General features: G+C 45.7%; 1 protein-coding gene across 2 annotated transcripts; it reads left to right on the forward strand.

Annotated features, from left to right (window-relative positions):
* Window positions 1–8560: 8560 nt before the first annotated feature.
* GLS2 (glutaminase 2) lies at window positions 8561–21291 on the forward strand. 2 transcript variants are annotated; one of them, XM_088837092.1, is made up of 18 exons: window positions 8561–8742; window positions 12458–12557; window positions 12982–13103; window positions 13930–14059; window positions 14587–14666; window positions 14750–14913; window positions 15367–15491; window positions 16764–16796; window positions 17095–17153; window positions 17688–17754; window positions 17879–17929; window positions 18144–18320; window positions 18980–19111; window positions 19225–19317; window positions 19509–19570; window positions 20085–20161; window positions 20843–20906; window positions 21056–21291. In XM_088837092.1, exons 1-18 carry the CDS (start codon window positions 8561–8563, stop codon window positions 21210–21212), a joined length of 1875 nt encoding a protein of 624 aa, XP_088693218.1. In that variant the 3' UTR covers window positions 21213–21291. The 2 variants fall into 2 exon arrangements, with proteins under 2 accessions (XP_088693218.1, XP_055251953.1); XM_055395978.2 differs by having other exon boundaries at window positions 15433–15491.
* The last annotated feature ends 124 nt before the right edge of the window (window positions 21292–21415 follow it).

Raw genomic sequence — 21415 nt, forward strand, 5'->3', positions numbered from 1 at the left:
TTCATACTTAAGGGAAAAGGTTTACACAGGCATGAATATCAGGAGGTAGGGATCACGGGAGCCAGCTTAATATATGGTATACCTTTCCACTAACTAATTTCTCCCTAAAATTCTTTTATTCAGTTCAGTTCAGTCGCTCAGTCGTGTCCAACTCTTTGCGAACCCAGGCCTTCTGTCCATCACCAGCACGCCAGGCCTTCTGTCCATCACCAGCTCCCGGAGTTCACTCAAACTCATGTCCATCGAGTCAGTGATACCATCCAGCCATCTCATTCTCTGTCGTCCCCTTCTCCTCCCGCCCCCAATCCTTCCCAGCATCAGAGTCTTTTCCAGTGAGTCAACTCATCGCATGACGTGGCCAAAGTATTGGAGTTTAGGTTTATTAATTCTATATTAGGTTTATTCATGTGTACTTCTCAGCGTGTAATGCCATCATAAAAAATAGGCATAATTATTACTTCAACATAGCAATGCTATTGAATTTTGGATACTGATCTTTTTATCTAGCAACTTTGTTGACCTCTTATTACTCCCAATAATTTACCCACTGCTTGGATTTTCCTCATAAATATCATTTGTGAATAATGACAGTTTTGCTTTCTCATAATCTTTATACCATTTATTTTTCTTGTCTTACTGGACAATAAGACCTTCAATAAAATATTTAACAGAAATAGTAAAACCAGGCCTGTTCCCTGACAAACTTTTTGTCAGGTTTATCAGGATATTCCTTTCCTAGTAGATTAAGAACTTTGAAGATGAACAGGTATTTAATCAAATATTTCTTCTGCAATGATCTGGAGGATCAAATAGATTTTCTCTCTTAATCTACTGACTTGGTAATTATGCATAATTTGCTAGTATTAAACCATTCTAGCATTCCTGGGGTAAAAATTTCTTGATTACAAAAATGTATGTTTTATGATTTTTGCATCTATGTCTTTAAAATTAGTTTTCCTAAACTGTTCTTGTCTGGTTTGGGTTTTAAAGTATATGGTATTTTAACAAAAGGGGTTGTAAAGTTCTTCTTCCTTTTCTCTTTTGTGGAACAAAGCAAGTTAAGATTGGGATTATCCATCCTCTGAAAATTTCACAGCACTCCCACATAAAACTATCTATATATTTTTTCTGTATAAATGTTTAAACTACAAACTTCTCATCTCAACAGGCTCTTAGATATTTCCCAACACTTCTAAAAGAGTCTAGTTAGTGCCTTCTCTTACTTCTACAACAGCTGTTCTAAATACTTAGCAGTCTCAAGCTTTCTACCTCACTCCTTCCTATAATTTTAGCATATAATATTCACCTCCTATCTTCAACATTTTCATCGCTACTGTCTTTCCTCCTCCGCATACTGAAATGATGATTTTCTTAAAAAGACAAAACAAAAACAAATATTCAAAACAAACAAAAGCCCCTTCCCTGAACTGTAGGTTCTTCTCTAGCTGTTCTTGCTCTCATTTCCCCACAGTTAAGAGCTATCTACATTTGCTAAGTGTCCTCATCTCTGATGAAAATGCATTCTTCCCATTCTTTTCTTTTTTTTTTAACTATATTTTAAGTTATGTTAGATTTGGGAAACCATCAGTGGGTTCTATGAAAACAAAACATAATCAGATTTGCATTTCTCAAAGGTCACTTGTGGCTATGCTGTAAAGAACAGATTGGAAGTGAGTGAAATTGATGGGAGGGAGACCTAAATTAAGAAACTTAACTAGAATAGTAGCAATGGGAATGGAGAGAAGTAAAGGTTTTGAGACCTATTATGGAGAAGGAAATGGCAACCCACTCCAGTACTCTTGCCTGGAGAACTTCATAGACAGAGGAGCCTGCCGGGCTACAGTCCACAAGGTCACAGAGTCTGACACAACTAAGCAACTAACACGTACAAACACACATAGGATCTGAAGGGTGAGGAAATCAAAGATTACATATTTCTTGCTGAATAATGATAGTCATTGAGTAGAAGATACAGATGGAGAACTCTGACTACATAGATTAAAAATTCCCATATGGCAAACTACAAATGGAAAACCAAAAGTCAATGATTTGGGAGGTAGAGGGATGTATGGAACTCATTTCACAAAAGGCTAAACACCAAAACTCTAATAATCAACAAAAATATAGAAAAACACGTAATTCATAAAAGAAATAAAATGCTCTTAAATACATAAAAAGATGCTCAACCTCATTTGTAATTTTTGAAAAGTAAAATAAAAACAACACTTAGCTACCATTTTACACACACTGGAAAGACAAACATTTTTTTAAAAGTGATAATGAACTGAGGTAAAAGTGGAAAAACAAGTACTCTCCTGATTACTGGTGAGACTGGAAAATTATATTACCAATATGAAAGGCAATAGGGCAACATCTATCAAAATTGCAAATGTATATACCTTTTCACTCAGCACTTCTACCCCTAGGATTTAACTCAGTTATATTTGCAAACCTGCAAAATAAAAAGGTATACATTCTTATTCACTGCAGCACTGTAATTGCTAAGGTAACCATAAAACATATTGTTTTGTCCACATCAGGACCCTTTAAAAAAGAGGGCACTGTTACTATTTAAACTGGGACAATTGGCATAGATGAGACTATCCCAAACAAACCAGGAAATGAAGTCCTTCTAACAATAATAGAAAAGGGAAAATAACACAAAAATTCACCAATAAGGGACTTTCAAAATAATAATGATACATCTAGACAATGGACTACTACATAGCCATAAAGGAAAACACAGTATATACTGATTTGGAAGGTTCTCCAAGATGTACAGTAAAAAAGATACATAATCATTTTCAATTCATTCCATGTATATGTCAGAGTTCCCAGTACTTGTATTTTATCCAGTAAAAGACAATATTATCTTTTACAAATGGAGAAACTAAGTCAGGAAGGAAGGTATACCAACAGCAACATTGCTGCTACTGCTGCTAAGTCACTTCAGTCATATCTGACTCTGTGTGACCCCATAGACGGAAGCCCACCAGGCTCCCCCATCCCTGGGATTCTCCAGGCAAGAACACCAGAGTGGGTTGCCATTTCCTTCTCCAATGTGTGAAAGTGAAAAGTGAAAGTGAAGTCGCTCAGTTGTGTCTGACCCTTAGCGACCCCACGGACTGCAGCCTACCAGGCTCCTCCGTCCATGGGATTTTCCAGGCAAGAGTACTGGAATAGCAACATTCAGTTCAGTTCAGTCGCTCATTCATGTCCGACTCTCTGCGACCCCATGAATCACAGCACGCCAGGCCTCCCCGTCCATCACCAACTCCCGGAGTTCACTCAAACTCATGTCCACAGAGTCGGTGATGCCATCCAGCCATCTCATTCTCTGTCGTCCCCTTCTCCTCCCGCCCCCAACCTTTCCCAGCATCAGAGTCTTTTCCAGTGAGTCAACTCGTTGCATGAGGTGGCCAAAGTATTGGAGTTTCAGCTTTAGTATCAGTCCTTCCAATGAACACCCAGGATTGATCTCCTTTAGAATGGACTGGTTGGATCTCCTTGCAGTCCAAGGGACTCTCAAGAGTCTTCTCCAACACCACAGTTTAAAAGCATCAATTCTTCGGCGATCAGCTTTCTTCACAGTCCAACTCTCACATCCATATGTAACCACGGGAAAAACCATAGCCTTGACTAGACGGACCTTTGTTGGCAAAGTAATGTCTCTGCTTTTTAATATACTATCTAGGTTGGTCATAACTTTCCTTCCAAGGAGTAAGCGTCTTTTAATTTCATGGCTGCAATCAGCATCCACAGTGATTTTGGAGCCCAAAAAAATAAAGTCTGACACTGTTTCCACTGTTTTTCCATCTATTTCCCATGAAGTGATGGGACCAGATGCCATGATCTTTGTTTTCTGAATGTTGAGCTTCAAGCCAACCTTTTCACTCTCCTCTTTCACTTTCATCAAGAGGCTTTTGAGTTCCTCTTCACTTTCTGCCATAAGGGTAGTGTCATCTGCATATCTGAGGTTATTGATACTTCTCCCAGCAATCTTGATTCCAGCTTGTGCTTCTTCCAGCCCAGCGTTCCTCATGATGTACTCTGCATATAAGTTAAATAAGCAAGGTGACAATATACAGCCTTGATGTACTCCTTTTCCTATTAGGTACCAGTCTGTTGTTCCACGTACAGTTCTGACTGTTGCTTCCTGACCTGCATACAGGTTTCTCAAGAGGCAGGTCAGGTGGTCTGGGATTTCCATCTCTTTCAGAATTTTCCACAGTTTATTGTATTCCACATAGTCAAAGGCTTTGGCATAGTCAATGAAGCAGAAATAGATGTTTTTCTGGAACTCTCTTGCTTTCTCCATGATCCAGCGGATGTTGGCAATTTGATCTCTGGTGCCTCTGCCTTTTCTAAAACCTGCTTGAACACCTGGGAGTTCACGGTTCACATATTGCTGAAGCCTGGCTTGGAGAATTTTGAGCATCACTTTACTAGCATGTGAGATGAGTGCAACTGTGCGGTAGTTTGAGCATTCTTTGGCATTGCCTTTCTTTGGGACTGGAATGAAGACTGACCTTTTCCAGTCCTGTGGCCACTGCTGAGTTTTCCAAATTTGCTGGCATATTGAGTGCAACACTTTCACAGCATCATCTTTCAAGATTTGAAATAGCTCAACTGGAATTCCATCACCTCCACTAGCTTTGTTCATAGTGATACTTTCTAAGGCCCACTTGACTTCACATTCCAAGATGTCTGGCTCTAGGTCAGTGATCACATTATCGTGACTATCTTGGTCGTGAAGATCTTTTTTGTATAGTTCTTCTGTGTATTCTTGCCACCTCTTCTTAATATCTTCTGCTTCTGTTAGGTCCATACCATTTCTGTCCTTTATTGAGCCCATCTTTGCATGAAATGTTCCCTTGGAATCTCTAATTTTCTTGAAGAGATCTCTTGTTTTTCCTTTTCTGTTGTTTTCCTCTATTTCTTTGCACTGATTACTGAGGAAGGCTTTCTTATCTCTCCTTGCTATTCTTTGGAACTCTGCATTCAGATGCTTATATCTTTCCTTTTCTCCTTTGTTTTTCGCTTCTCTTCTTTTCACAGCTATTTGTAAGGCCTCCTCAGACAGCCATTTTGCTTTTGTGCATTTCTTTTCCATGGGGATGGTCTTGGTCCTTGTCTCCTGTACAATGTCACGAACCTCCGTCCAGAGTTCATCAGGCACTCTATCTATCAGATCTAGTCCCTTAAATCTATTTCTCACTTCCACTGTATAATCATAAGGGATTTGATTTAGGTCGTATCTGAATGGTCTAGTGGTTTTCCCTACTTTCTTCAATTTCAGTCTGAATTTGGCAATAAGGAGTTCATGATCTGAGCCACAGTCAGCTCCTGGTCTAGCAGCCATTAAATTAAAAGATGTTTGCTCCTTGGAAGAAAGGCTATGACCAACCTAGACAGCATATTAAAAAGCAGAGACATTACTTTGCCAACAAAGGTCCGTCCAGTCAAAGCTATGGTTCTTCCACTAGTCATGTATGGATGTGAGAGTTGGACTATAAAGAAAGCTGAGTGCCAAAGAACTGATGCTTTTTAACTATGGTGTTGGAGAAGACCCCTGGGAGTCTCTTGGACTACAAGGAGATCAAATCAGTCAATCCTAAAGGAAATCAATCCTAAATATTAATTGGAAGGACTGATGTGGAAGCTGAAACAACAATACTTTGGTCACCTGATGCAAAGAACTGACTCATTGGAAAAGACCCCGATGATGGGAAAGATTGAAGCGGGAGAAGGGGACAACAGAGGATGAGATGGTTGGATGGCATCACTGACTGGATGGACATGAGTTTGAGTAAGCTCGGGGAATTGCTGATAGACAGGGAAGCCTGGCATGCTGCAGTCCATGGGGTCGCAAAGAGTCAGACACAACTGAGCAACTGAACTGAAAGCAACATTAGCAAAATAAACACTCATGAAAAAATAACATATGAAATAATCTTTTACTTGGACTGAGATTCTAACTACAGTCTAAGATTAGAACAAATGGGAGTCTCTAAATCATAACAAATAAACATCCTCCAAACATAAGCATCAAGTTTCTAATTTTGTACCACAGAAGATACAGCTTTTCTGATTTTAAAAACTCAAAATCCTCCTCCATATACCACAAAACTTTAGCACAACCAGGGACTGACCTAAAAATCTACTATTAGAGATACCTGAAAGAGTTTTCCTTCACTTGTGAAAAGTCAGATCTAGCTGGCCATGTCACAGTTGGTGAGTACTTCTGCAAAGATTTAACTAGATAGGACCTTTTCCAATCAGAAACAGAAAAAGAATTTGACACTGCCAAACTCTAACCACCTAGGATGACAAACTTGTATCTTCTTAAATGCTGTAGGCTTCTCAAGTCAACGGTCATCCTCATACACAAGCAGCTATATTATAGTGGAAGAATCAGTTCAAAAGTCAAAGAACTATGCAGAGTCCAAAGTCTCTATGAAAAGAACCTCCCCTTCTACCGGTAGATTTTTTTCACTGCCCAACCAGTTCCCACTATCTGAGAGAACTGGGGAGAAAGAGTGAGGAACTTATTACTGATTATAATTAAAGCTAATTCAAAAGAGCAGGAGCTAGGAAATAAAAAGAAGCAAATACCTTCTGGGTAATGCTTAGAAATGCCCTGACACATGTCATCTTTTTCTTGACAGCTCAAAAAGCTTCAGCAAAATAACATTCCTGTGATATAAGGATAAGATTAGCCTACTACATTTGGAAAAAATCAATGCTGGCTCAAGTTTACACTAAGTATTTAAGACCCAAAACTTTCTTAAAGAATCAATAGGCAACACTGTAAAGCAATTATCCTCCAATTAAAAATAATAATAAAAAAAGAAGTAATGGGCAAAGCCATTAATAAGGCAGCCAGGGTATGCTGGAGTCCCTGAATTAAGAGTCCTACCTATAGGAGAAGGAATAGGGCAGTTAAGGAATGACTACGGCAGAGAAAAACAAACCAAACCAAAAGAAAGGTCACTCTACTTGGTTTCAATCTAAATAACACTCCAACCTTAACCAAGCCAAAGGAGAACTGCCTTTCCACAGAACATACCAGTGTACGGTTTTGATATTTCTTTTCCCACAGTTACCCTTAATGCTCATTTTAATCCAAAAACAAAAAGGAAAGCTAGTGACATTCTGTGACACAGTAAGCCTCTAACCAACACTTAGTATTTTATCATACTGACCCCACACATATCTTCCTTCAGGAAAGAGGTTATTTCCTGGGATAATTCAATGGTTAATTTTGGTAAGGGCTGAACGGTTAAGAGGGCCTTGAGGCCAGAGACTTGAGTCTGATTCCCAATCCTGGTACCTATTAGAGGGGTTGTCTGAGTAAAAGAAAATCTTAATTTCCGAGTCTTAGTTTCCTCATCTTCAAAATGGGACTAGTAACATCTGTTCTTTAGGTCTCTGGTAAGAAGGAGGGAGACTATATGAAGTGGTTGACACACCATAAGAGTTATTATTTCCATGAGCTTCTACAAAATGCTGTGAAGATACACGCAAATGCTCTCTTTGTTGCAAATGATAAAATTTCTGAATGTGCTTAGTTTTCAAAATTATTTTTGTACCTCTTTTCTAACCGTGAGGAATACAGAGGCAAGCAATTAAATAAGATAAAATTTCGGGAGCACCTAACGGTTTATAAAATGTTTAAGGGCTCAGAATTAAGTACACCTAAGTCTTAAACAGCCACTAAATAGTAGAAATAAAACGAAAACCCAGGCACCCTAGCAACCTAGGGTGATCCTTCCTCCGCCCACTGATCTCACTGAAGGGCTGCGGGCTGTTTCCACCCGGGGTGATTTCCGGCCATCTGACTCCTCACTCACCAACACCACGTGCTGGAGACTCGGCGTTCCGCCTCGATGCCGCACTACGAGGGAGGGTGCTGAGGGCTGGTTCTGGCCTTCGAATGTCGAAGGTCACGTAAGAGGGCTTTTGAACAGGGCTCACTCCTATCGGAGTGGAAAGGGGTACCGCTGTCCCCGAGACGTCCATCGTTCTGACCGCCACCGCGTCCTTGGCCCTCGCAACTGCCCACACTTCAGCTTTCCCGCCCTCAGCGCCTGCACGTACCGCTAGCTGCAGCGGCCAGAGCGCGGAGGAATCCGTCCGCTTTTATGGACGGCCCACCGCCTTGCTTTCATTGGGTAGCCTCATCTTATCTCCGCCCCCAATTTTTTTTTTTTTACTTTCCCAATGATTGGACCTGGGCATTGTCCATCCCAAATCTCAAGCACCGCCCCCTTCTCACCAGCTGCTGGACACCCCCCAGTCCTCTACCAGGTATTCTGCTCCACCGCGTGCGCGCCTCCGCGATCCCCTGTCTGGGGGGAATTGGGTGCACCTGGCAGTGTCCCGAGCCTTGTAAAGACCGGCCCCTCCTCCTGTACCAACCCCACCCACCGGGCCTCCTCTCTCCACGGCATTCCATCACTGAACTCTCCCTACCTGGTCCACGATTCTTCCGCCCCTCGCTCCAGCCACCTCTCAGACACCCTGGGCGCTCTGGCCGAGCGGGCGGCGAGCTGGGGGGATGCGCTCCGTCAAGGCTCTACAGAATTCGCTGAGCAGGGCTGGCAGTCACTGCCGGCGGGGCGGCTGGGGTCACCTGAGCCAGAACCCTCTCCTTGGCTGGGGCATCCGGCACCACCTCAGTGAGGCCGCGGCGCAGGGCAAGGAGACGCCGCATAGCCACCAGACGCAGCACCAGGATCAGTAAGACTCGCGGGACAGGGGCAAGGGACAGGCTCGCTCCCACTCCCACTGCGGTTCCCGCTAGCTTCCGAGTCCTAGTCCCTCAGGAGCGCATCCCATCTCCCTTCTCCTCTCCTCGCTTACTGGCCTGCGATGCCTTTTCCTTTAGATTTGGGTCTTTGGGTCCGCCACGCTTGGGCGGTAACGTGCCGTCCGCCCGGCAGGGCTTTTGGGCAGGTCGGTGCTCGGGATGGTGCCTATCCAAGGTGCGTACTTAATTGAGAATGCTGGTGGTGCGGAATGTTGCTTGGTGCACGTGTCTGAGTGCAGGGCAGTGTGAGCACTGCCCATCCTCACCCTCCTTTTCTCCCTGATCCTCGTGGGTATTTTCGGGGATGCGTGGGTGTGGGACAGCCTGCCTCGTGTCCTGGTGTACTTGGATCTGTGTGTGGCCTGTCTGTGTTTCGGCATGTGATGTGTGATGCTCGAGTTTTTTGGTACGCAGATATGTGCGTAGGTCGACTGCGTATGTGTTGTGTGCGTAATCAGGACTCCCTAATCTAGAATAAGGGTGGTTCTCCGATTGGTTTTTGAAGGAGGAAAATCTATAATGGAGGGGAAGATCTTAAGACGCAGATCTCCCAAACCAGAACCAGTCAAGAGCCATTAAACGTGCTGCTCAGGCGGCTCCCTGATTTAAGGTGTTTTCTTCCTTTGGTCTCTTACTCAGCCCTAGAGGCTGAACCTCTCTCCCCCACCACCCAGGAACACTTGGTGGATGAGCCTCTTGCCTTCCACACGCAGAAACAGACTGAGCAGGAAATTTTGTCGTCCCCAGAAGCCAACACAGACACTAGGCAGGTAGCCCCTGCTCTTTTATAGCAAGAATAAGAAATGAACCAACTCCCCTGTCATTGACATCTATTGATGACAATCAGAAAGACATGCACACTGTAATTAAAGTAACCAGACAGACCACTCTGTCCTCTACCTCACCACCACCAGATTTCCTGTCCTGGAGTGTCGATGGAATTCTCCAGGCCAGAATACTGGAGTGGGTAGCCATTCCCTTCTCCAGGGGGTCTTCCCAACCCAGGGATCGAACTCAGGTCTCCCACATTGCCGGCAGATTCTTTACCATCTGATCCACCCAGGAAGCCCCCTGTCCTGGACAGGTAACATTCAATAAGCTTTATCTATTTATCCTTGATGGCTCAGTGGTAAAGAATCCACCTGCCAATGCAGGAGACTCCGGTTCTGTCCCTGGGTGGGGAAGATCCCCTGGAGAAGGAAATGCAACCCACTCCAGTATCGTTGCCTGGGAAATTCATGGACAGAGGAGCCTGGTGGGCTACAGTCCATGGAGTCGCAAAAGAGTCAGACAAGAGTTAGCAACTAAACAATTTATTATTGGTAAGAACTGTTACTATGTTATAAATCAGCCTCTTTTCAAGGAGACACGGAATGTTTAAACTTTAAAGAACCTTCTCTCTCCCGGTCTACTCCCCATCCAAACTTTTCCCAAATAATCACCTTGAGAGAAATAGTGGTGGGATAGAGAAAAGGTTTAATCTCCCTCACCCTCACATCTTCTGTGGGATGGGGAGCAAGAGACATCCCTGGTTCCTATACACACACACACCCCTCCTTCCTTATCCTGTGCCTCAGGTAATAGAAGTGGTGGGTGTGTGTGTGTGTGTGTGTGTGTGTGTGTTTAACTGGAGTATTTGATTTACAGTTGGAAGTGTTCTTAGGAAACTTGATCCTCCTACCTTTTGCTGCCTGTGCTCCCAGAGACTTCTTGGTAAAGGCCTTGGACTGATACTCCATTGGGCAGAAGGAGTTGAGGGCATGGAGCAGGGTGGGCTCTGGGAATGTGGCACCATGAGGGGAAAGTGTTCTTGGTGGAGGAGGAAGGTAGCAAAGAGAAAAAGCCCTGTAATTCAGGTTATTGTTTTGTTTTTTAATACTTAGCTTTATTTCTAATTATTAAAGAAAAACAAGATAAATAGAGTATCAAGGAAAAAATTAAGGTCCCACTATAAGAGGTAACCATATATCTGTATTCAATATATCCACATATATACTATATGCTATATATGGATATATAAAAATTTAACAAAAGTAGGATCATAGTATTCCTATTCTTTGATAGCCTATCTTTTCCACTTATAAACAGCTTTTAATATGATTTAATGTGTGCATGCAGGATATTGTCCTTTTAATGGCTGCTGTTTTGTCATTGTAAGATTCCATTGTATTGAGATATCCTAATTTATTTAACCAGTCTTCAGTTTGGTTACTACATATTCTTATGCAGTTGTTCAATTATGTCTTAAATTCTTAGGGAATTTTGCTCCCCAGAGATATCTGTCATTGATATCTTGTACAACCTTCTAGAGATATTTTATACAAATATCACCAAATATATGTTGATATCTCTAGTAGGGGAACTAAGATCCCGAATGCTGCCTGGCCCAACCCTGCATCCAAAAAAAAAAAAAAAAACAAGAAGACACAACAGTAGAGCAGGGAAGATTGTTTTCTGTCAATAAGATGGTATGTTGTGTCAAACCAGCAGCATAAGCAAAATCTAGGAGTTTGGGGAAGCCTTTAGAGTTAATAACATTTGATATGGACCTTGTAGGATGAGCAGGACTGTGCAGGTGAAGGAAGAAAAGGTCTTTCCATGCAGAAGTTTCAGTGTACACAGCAAAGGCCAGGAAGCCTGACAGTGCCTTAGCCCATTTGGGGAGCCACCTATTTATTACCTGTACCATACTATAGTACCATAGTATTAAGTGTTCTTCAGCTTGCTTCTTTTATTTAATATTATGCCTGGCATAACTGGAGTGTGGGGGCATGGTAGAAAGTAGGAAAGGAATGCTGGCATGTTTTAAAGAGCCTTTAATGCCATACCAAGAAATAGAACTTACTTTGTAGGTACTAGGGAGCTATCAAAGGTCTGATTAGAGAAATGATATTTGAGTTTTAGAAAGATAACTGTCACATTGTGAACAATGGGTTGCAAGTCAAGAGAATGTGTAATCAACCAACAAGGAGCCACTGAGAACCTGCTTTGTGAAAGATAGTTTCTCATGGAATGTCGTTGAAATTAAACCTCACATTACGCATGTGAAGCAGATATTAAACCCTTATTTTAGAGATGAGGAAGCAGGTTCAGCTGTATTAAATAACCTGACTTACTATCCATATTAAGATCACACAGCTATTATGGTGCAAACTCTGTACTTTCTACTAGCCCATTCCAGCAGAGCGGGAGAGAAGAAAAGCGCATGAATTTGATAGATTCATCCAGGTTTGGTTATGGGTGTAAGGTATGGGGATTGTCCAAATAATTCCACTTTTCCAGCTTGGCCCGTGTGTAGCTGGTAACACTATTAATCCAAATGGGAAACACAAGAGGAGGAGCAGAGGGAGGGAGGCAGACAAGATGACCTCAGACTTGAACATGCTGAGTTTGCAGTGCTGTGGTACATCTAGAAACACAATTATTTAGGAGGCAACTAGAAACAAATGTCTGAAGTTGAGGAACAAAAGAAAGCTGGAGAATAGGACAGATGTGAAGGTTAAAATTATAGGGATAGATCAGATGATTCCCGGAGAAGGTGTAGACCGAGGACACCTCCCCACTGATCAGCCCTTGTTCTAGCAGGAGGAGCAGGGAGCAGTTCTCAGGTTCCTGTCCTCCTCCCTTGTCTCTGCCTCCAAACAGTGACTCTTCAGAGAGTGGCATGCTGTCCCGTCTGGGTGACCTGCTCTTCTACACTATTGCTGAGGGACAGGAACGAATCCCTATCCACAAGTTCACTACTGTAAGTTCCTCTCCACCTGCTCAAGATACTAATCCCTTAGGATCTCTGGAAACTGGGAAAAGGAAGGTAGGACAGGTACAAGGCAGCTAATGGGTGGCTTCATTATGAGGATGAAAAACAGCTGATGATAGCAGGTAGCCTAGGCTGTCCCAGAAGGGATAATTCCACCCTCTGACTCGGCCTATCTTCTTGGTTTGGCACATACATCCAAGGGGTTCAGAAACCAGTTGCCTTGATGAAAAAGGACAGGAAACCCATGTTAGCCTTCAATATTGTTATACTCCATCCTTTCTTAGTCTGCAAACCCATTTGTTCCACCTGTTGTAGTAGTTGGGGTTGAGTTCATTGTTATCCATTGGGGAAAATAATTAGGATTGGATTATTGTCCTCGTAGTTGACCTTACCAGGCTTCTTTCTCCGGAAGGCGCTGAAGGCCACTGGACTGCAGACGTCAGATCCCCGGCTCCGGGACTGCATGAGCCAGATGCGCCGCATGGTTCGAGAGTCCAACAGTGGTGGCCTCTTGGACCGAGATCTTTTCCGAAAGTGAGGGCCCAGGAAACAAGGGCACCCCCTCTCAAAACTGTTCTGGGGACACAGACTTTAACAGCCGGGAGGGATCCTAGGGATTCAAGTCAACCCCTCACTTAATTTTATTATTTACTGGTTACACAAGCAACACGTGAATATGCCTATACTTATTATAAAAATTCAAACAACAGAGAAATACATGTTCTCTTTTCCCTGTCTCTCCGATCCCAGTCCCTTTTTCCAGAAGTAAGCGGATTAGTAGGTATCTTCTAGGTAATGTCCTATGCATATCCATATACATATGTAAACATTTAAGATTTAAAATATAAAACCTACTATACAGATTGTTCAGAGTTTTTCCCTTCTATCCCAGGACATTATGTCTTGGAATATCTTTCCATATCATTCAGTTCAGTTCAGTTCAGTCGCTCAGTCGTGTCCACCTCTTTGCGACCCCATGAATCACAGCACGCCAGGCCTGCCTGTCCATCACCAACTCCCGGAGTTCACTCAAACTCATGTCCATGGAGTCGGTGATGCCATCCAGCCATCTCATTCTCTGTTGTCCCCGTCTCCTTCCACCCCCAATCCCTCCCACCATCAGACTCTTTTCCAGTGAGTCAAATCATCGCATGAGGTGGCCAAAGTATTTACAACCCCTCATTTTAGAGGCATAGAAACAAGACCCAGAAAGATTCAGGGATAGACCAAAGGGTACATACACAGCTGTTGGTCCCAAACCTGACAACCACTCACACTTTTTATTCCCAACCCCCATGCTGCCACATGAGTCACAGCCGTGTCTCTCCAGCCCTCTAACCCAGTCGTGTCTGGGATCCAGGTGTGTGAGCAGCAACATTGTGCTACTGACTCAGGCCTTCCGAAAGAAGTTTGTCATTCCTGATTTTGAGGAGTTCACAAGCCATGTAGACCGCATCTTTGAGGATGCCAAAGAGCTCAGTGGAGGCAAGGTGAGGGCCAGGGGACAGAGGGAGGGGCAAGGGCTCTGGGCCAGGTATACCTTGCTTCTCAGAGAGTTCCTGGCGCTGGAAATCCAACTGACGAGAGATGAGAAGCAGAACCTCTAAAAGTGGGGGACAAGGGCTTTAAGTATTTTTACCTGTGATTTCTAGAGCAAGTGAGGGAATCTGATGTTTTTATGGAGACAACTGACATAAGGATTCAATAGAACTTTGAAAGAGACTATAGGGTTATTGAGCCTAAGAAGAGAAAGGAAAGCTAGCCCAGTATTCTCTTTGTATTAATACCTTCTATGCGCTTTACTGCTATCTCTGGGTCTGCAGAAGGGTAAGGCCTAGGACCTAAGGCTTCGGTGTCTCTAGGAACACCAGGCAGGAGGGAACCCTGTTGTCCTGCAGAAGTCAGAATTTTAGCTTTTATCTGAAAGAGTCTCCTGATCCTGAACCTCAGCTCTGTTCCCCCTCTCCATGTCCATTTCTCCATTCTGTCTCTGTTTTCTCTGCCCACTCCTCCCCAGGTGGCAGCCTACATCCCTCAGCTGGCCAAGTCAAACCCAGACCTGTGGGGCGTCTCGCTGTGTACTGTGGATGGCCAACGGTGAGATGCTGGCTGAGGAAGGGGACGCAGGTGCAGGTGCCAAGCATCGTCCAGCCCCTTTCATGGCCCCTCTTTGCCTCCAGGCACTCCGTGGGCCACACAAAGATCCCCTTCTGCCTGCAGTCCTGCGTGAAGCCCCTCACATATGCCATCTCCATAAGCACCCTAGGCACGGACTACGTGCACAAGTTCGTGGGCAAGGAGCCCAGCGGCCTGCGCTACAACACGCTCTCCCTCAATGAGGAAGGTGAGCACTCCCTGGGCCCAGACCAGACTCACAGATGTCCCCTTCTTACCCCACCCCTCTCCCAAGGGTATGTGTTTCTTTGCCCCTTTTTTTATCTTTGGCTGCACTAGGTCCTCATTGCTGTACAGACTTCCCCTAGCTGTGGCGAGTGGGGCTGCTCTCTAGTCGCAGTGCACTGTCTTCTCATTGCGGGGGCTTCCCTCGCTGTGGAGCACGGGCTCCAGGGCACTCAGTCTTCAGGAGTTGCAGCACTTGGGCTCAGTAATTGCAGTGCACAGGTTTAGTTACCTGTGACAGGTGGAATCTTCCTGGACCAGGGATCAAACCTGTGCCCCCTGCATTGTTAGGGGGGATTCTTTACCACTGGACCACCAGGGAAGTCCTCTGCCCTTCCTGATCAGCTCTGTCACTCCATCCTCCCCAGCAAAGAAACCTTTCCCATCTACCCTGCAGAGTGGGCAGGCTGTAAAGGTTTTACTCAGTGGCTGATAAGACTCTGGGTGGTTTGTATTTCTCCAGGAATCCCCCATAACCCCATGGTCAATGCTGGTGCCATTGTCGTGAGCTCCCTGATCAAGGTCAGTGCTACCTAGGCTTCTGGAAGGTACTGCTCTCTAGCTTGCCTTGTTCTTCTATCCTTCATATCTGCCTGTCTCTCCAGGGAGATTGGTGGGGCCTTGATTCCTTTAAGGGTGCTCAGGAGGCAGTGAAAACACAGCAGGGACTCATAAATTATGCTGAGGACATTAGTAAGAGAAATTGTATCCCTGCCCCCACCCATGAGTCCGGAGCCCAGAGCTTCCTGGCCCAGAGAGAAGACAGAAGGTCCTGACCCCAGCCTAGGACCAAGAACCAAATGCCAGACACAAGGGGAGGACAGCTCTATTAGGTACTGATTGGCCACTTCTGGGTGAGGGACACGTGGAAAGAAGGGTGAATGGCCAGACCAGGGCACCTATTCACGTCACCTGGAGCTGTGAGTTGGCCTTGAGCAAGGATGTCAGGCCAGCCTGTCAGCTGTAGGTCTCCCAGGGCTTGAGCAAGAACCCGACAGCAGTGTGGGCAGCAACAATCCAGAGCCAATCACAGCCCCTCCTGAGGAAGGTGGTGTTAGGAACCCTCCCCCTAGGGACTCAGGTGTCAGAGATCCTGCAGTGTTGACACTATAGTTGACACAGACAGGAAGCAATTGGAGGTTTGGCAGGGACCAAGCTCTCCCCTTGCTCTGGGATCACTCTGTCTACAGCCCTGTATCTGGGACCTGCCTCATCCTATTCCCATCTAAATAGGCCCTACTGACATGACCCTCAGCTAAAATCTTTAACTTTACTTCAATTATCAATATAGTTTATATAGTTGAGTACCACAGTGTATGCAAGACACACCCTCCTCCCATTCCCATCACTCACTCCAGTCTTGGAGATGGCTGTGGGCGTCACGGATAGGATAGAGCAAGGCTCCAGCAGGGGAATAAGCAATGAGGATGGGGAGCAGGAATAGGGGCGGGACTTGGAGACAGGACTGGAACCAGGAACATGAAAGTGGTAGTGAGGGATGAGGATTGGTATTGAGAATGGAGATGGGAGTTGAAACTCAGGGATGGGTGAGGCTCACAGATGGGATGAAATTATCTGTACTCATTACTTGATCATAAACTCTAAATGGTTTTTAAGATCACTACGTAGGCATGGATACAAAAAAGTCTCAGTTTAAAAAAAAAAATGTCATTGTAAAATGCAGCAGCCGAGAAGCACAACCAATCCAACAGTCTGTCTCCACTAGGTCCTTCTGACCCTCCCTGTCAGCCTCAGAGGCTTAGAAAACTGACAGCTCTTTTTGTTGCCTTGCAGATGGACTGTAACAAAGCAGAAAAGTTTGATTTTGTAAGTTCCCTCGCTGCTCAGCCCCTGGCTGCTTTTCTCCACGGCAAGGTGTCCATTCCAGCTGCCCCGGTGCCTGGCTTTAACCCCACTTTGATGGTGCACCAGCCCATACCAGAAGCCTTATTTCCAGAAGTGTGGGGATCTGGTGTCAGGGAGGAAGACCTTCAGAAGAAGTCCCTGCTGGGATAAGGACTGAGGAGTGCAGAAGGGTTAGGAGCGCAGGAGTGCAGAAGCCTGTGTGTGTTCACTGGGGGTCTTCATGCATGGGGTGCCTCCCATGCTCCCTTTTCTCTTCCAGGTCTTGCAGTATCTGAACAAAATGGCTGGGAATGAATACATGGGTTTCAGCAATGCCACGTAAGGCCCTGTTCACAGGACTGGCTAAGTGTGTGTGTGTGGGGGGCTGTTTTGAGTGTGTGTACTCACATGCTGGGGGGCGTGGTGAATCAAGGAGGATAGAGAGACTGTTAGGAGGAAGGAATCCCATGGGAACTTTGACCTTCCCAGCTTCCTGCCTGCCCCATCGTCGACATTTGTTTGCTTTGTAAAAGAATTTGTTCCATTTCTGTTTAGTACTTAACGTGAAAGATGGCATGAGAGTCTGCACCTGGGCCCTTTCTTGCCAGGCTTCACGAAGGCAAAAACGTCGTTTTCCTAGGCTAGATGACCACACCACTGGGGTTTGGTTGTGTCTTTCACACTACCATAAAGCTGGGCCCAGTGCTGGCTTCGCTTCAGACATTTCCTCCAGTATCACTGGGAGAATTTATAAAAGGGCTGATTTAGTTTGACATATGCGATCTAGTTTTCTCTCTCAGGGAAGGTATTTTTCCCCCTTTTCTTCACACCCATCTTTCAAATGTCAACTACTAAATTGGGTGTCTGTTTCAGATTCCAGTCAGAGAAGGAAACGGGGGATCGGAATTATGCCATTGGTTATTATCTAAAGGAAAAGAAGGTAACCGGGAGAGGCAGTAGAGAAACCCTGGGAATTCTGCGGCTGGTGTAAGGGCAGAGGGGGTTGGGGACTTCTGGCAGTGCGACAGGGACCGCTGATGCCTCTCGCCTCTTCTTCCTTGCAGTGCTTTCCTAAAGGGGTGGACATGATGGCTGCCCTTGATCTCTACTTCCAGGTAAGCAAAAGCCGCCATTCAGCCTAGGGCCAAGGAAACAAGACAGACTGCCTTCCTTCCTGTGACCCACAGGATGGTCACCAGGGATCCCGGAGTCCTTCAGAAACCCCAGGGCAATTTGTTGAAGGGTCAATGTGTCAAGAACATTGCTCTACACCTCAGAGCACAGCATTCAGGTCGAGTCCGCACCCTCACCTCTGCCTTGTCTCCTCAGCTGTGCTCTGTGGAGGTGACCTGTGAGTCGGGCAGTGTCATGGCAGCCACCCTGGCCAACGGTGGGATCTGCCCCATCACTGGAGAGAGCGTGCTGAGCGCGGAAGCCGTGCGCAACACCCTCAGCCTCATGCACTCCTGTGGCATGTACGACTTCTCGGGCCAGTTTGCCTTCCATGTGAGTGCGTCTGGCCCTGCCATCCATTCGTCACGAGCCCAGAGTCAGGAAGAGAGGACACTGAGTCTCTGAAGGTGGAGAGGTGGACGTGTGTTCCTGCCTCTCACTCACTAACCTCCAGTCGGGCAATTTAGGCCAAGAATCCTTAGGGGAGTTTGCCAAACACGGCAAGCCCCTCAAACACATAAACGCAAGAGGGGACAATTTCAGAACCACTCCTCTGCCTCCCTTCACATGGCTGTAGACTCTTCAGGTCTCATACAGGCGGTCACTTCCAAAGAGAGGCTTTTCTGACCACCCACTTCTCCACTGGGCCCCTCCCTCCCACTGCCTCCTTAGTCACAGTACCCTGCTTTTTCTAATGTGTTTCCTAAGTTGTGATTATTTTTGTCTTTGTCTACCTCCTGCCACCAGAATGTAAGTTAACTGACAGACTTTTGTCCTAGCTCGAGGACAGCTTCAGGCACAGAGTAGATAGGTTCCTTACTGAAGCCACAAATTTGAGGGCTGGGGAGGACTGGAATAAGAATAGCTAATTAACAAGCCAACAGTTTGAGATGGGCATGGCCTTACCCATGCAGTCATTTAGGACTGGCTAACTTGTTAACCCCGAGTTGGGGCATCTCTGGCTCAGCCTCAGTTCCAACTTTGTCCCCAAGGTGGGCCTGCCGGCCAAATCAGCTGTGTCAGGAGCCATCCTCCTCGTGGTGCCCAGCGTCATGGGGATGATGTGTCTGTCACCTCCGCTGGACAAGCTGGGGAACAGCTATAGGGGCGTCAACTTCTGCCAAGTAAGTGACTTTGCATATAGTACTTCGTATTTTTGAATGAGAAAATAAAACAATTTCGAGCTCCTACTAAGTGCCGGGAGGAAGTAAACAATCTCTTTGCCTTACAATTCTAGAGGTTGGTGTCTCTCTTCAATTTCCACAACTATGATAACCTGAGGCACTGTGCTCGGAAATTAGACCCACGGCGTGAAGGGGGAGAAGTCCGGGTAAGGAAAACCCTGGCGGGAGGGGGGCTCATAAGACTATTTCAGAAAAGAACATTACGTAACACTTCAGTAAAACCCTAGGCTAAGTTAACCCCTAAGGCTAACCCATGAGGGAGGGTGACAGGGAAGAGCTGGACATGGGTGGGTTCAAAGTCACAGTTCATCTCAGGCGGGTCTGATTTGTTTTCCAGAACAAGACTGTGGTGAACCTGTTATTTGCTGCCTCTAGTGGAGATGTCTCAGCTCTTCGAAGGTACTTCTACTCTGACCAAATAAACACAAAATACTCCTAGTAGAGATCTCATTAGCCATCAACATAGCCAAATAGTTAAGTGCTTCAGCCTTACAGCCAGACTGAATGGTCAGACTGTATTTAAATGAGTTTTTTTCTTTAAAGTACAGTGACTGCCATGTGATAGGAACTTAATTAATGGTAGCCACTGTTGTGATTAATCTGGGTGTTAAAAGCAGAGTCCTAGGAGGTTGGTAAGGACCTTGCCTCAAATGGACTACCAACATCAATGAATCTGTACTGGGCACCTACTACAGGTAGGCAGTGATGTTCCTGGAACCATCACACTCCCACCTGACATAGGAGTTGACAGTCTCATCAGATAGAGAACAGAGACTATACAGAGTCCACAGATCTTGTCATAAGCTCTGTCTTGCTTTTTCTGGAACTCATCCAGTCTGACCCCACTTCAGAAAGGCTACCAGTGACTCTAGGCTGATCTGGGTAACTCCAGCTACTTTCTACTCCCCTTTAGGTTTGCCTTGTCAGCCATGGACATGGAACAGAAAGACTATGACTCCCGCACTGCCCTGCACGTTGCTGCCGCTGAAGGTACCTGAAGGTTAAAGATAAGAGGGGAAGCAGATCCCAAGACCTTTCTTTTCTACCAAGAGTACCCCCCATTATGTGTGCCCTCAAGGTTACAGAGGCAACTACTAGTTCTGTCTAGATGGCCTTCAGTTCGCAGGCTATCACTGGGTGCTGCAGGGAACAAAACTGGGAAGAAGCCTTTTCAGTTCAGTTCAGTTCAGTCGCTCAGTCGTGTCCGACTCTTTGCGACCCCATGAATCACAGCACGCCAGGCCTCCCTGTCCATCACCAACTCCCGGAGTTCACTCAAACTCATGTCCATCGAGTCGGTGATACCATCCAGCCATCTCATTCTCTGTCGTCCCCGTCTCCTCCCACCCCCAATCCCTCCCAGCATCAGAGTCTTTTTCCAGTGAGTCAACTTGTCGCATGAGGTGGCCAAAGTATTGGAGTTTCAGCTTTAGCATCAGTCCTTCCAATGAACACCCAGGATTGATCTCCTTTAGAATAGACTGGTTGGATCTCCTTGCAGTCCAAGGGACTCTCAAGAGTCTTCTCCAGCACCACAGTTCAAAAGCATCAAAGAAGCCTTTACCCCTCCCCTTTTAGTTCAGACTCCAGCTGCCAAGTGTCTGTACTCATGTTAACACCACAAGCATTAGGATCTGTACCCTTTCGTTTTCCTTCTGCCCATGTTTCTAGGACACACTGAAGTTGTTAAATTCCTGATTGAGGCCTGCAAAGTGAATCCTTTTGTCAAGGATAGGTGAGTAGGATTAAGCTAAAGTGGATCGGGGGGGACAGAAAATGGGCAGCAACCTCTCCACTTCTGTGCTCCAGCCACCAGTTAGGTGTATAACCAGAGCACTCCTGACGTCTTCTTTGCCTGCTCATGGTCTCTGTTTCTCCTCTCAGGTGGGGCAACATCCCCCTGGATGATGCTGTGCAGTTCAACCACCTGGAGGTGGTGAAACTGCTCCAAGACTACCAGGACTCATACACACCATCTGAGACTCGGGCGGAAGCTGCAGCTGAGGCCCTGTCCAAAGAGAACTTAGAGAGCATGGTGTGAGCATGGGGCACGCATGGTCCCTGGCCAAGAAAAAGCACGAGCTGGCTGCACACTTAACCTATAACCACCAAACATGCTACGGAGGGCCACACTGCTTCAGCGGGGACCAGGACTAAGGCCACTGCTTTTTGTAAAAGAGTCGAAATACCACATTCCCTTGCCAGAAAGAGTATAGAGAAGTGCCTTTGTGGACACCTACAGTA

This window comes from Moschus berezovskii, chromosome 6 (genome assembly GCF_049115385.1).
Source record: "Moschus berezovskii isolate FMDL1 chromosome 6, NW_MosBer_1.0, whole genome shotgun sequence".
Classification (NCBI taxonomy): domain Eukaryota; kingdom Metazoa; phylum Chordata; class Mammalia; order Artiodactyla; family Moschidae; genus Moschus; species Moschus berezovskii.

Bases quoted from the DNA above. Each gene is read 5' to 3' on its own strand.
- GLS2 (XM_088837092.1), top strand. From the start codon at position 8,561: ATGCGCTCCGTCAAGGCTCTACAGAATTCGCTGAGCAGGGCTGGCAGT. The intron at 18,321-18,979 runs GTGAGTGCGTCT...TTTGTCCCCAAG, and splicing joins CGGGCCAGTTTGCCTTCCAT to GTGGGCCTGCCGGCCAAATC. The intron at 20,907-21,055 runs GTGAGTAGGATT...TTCTCCTCTCAG, and splicing joins AATCCTTTTGTCAAGGATAG to GTGGGGCAACATCCCCCTGG.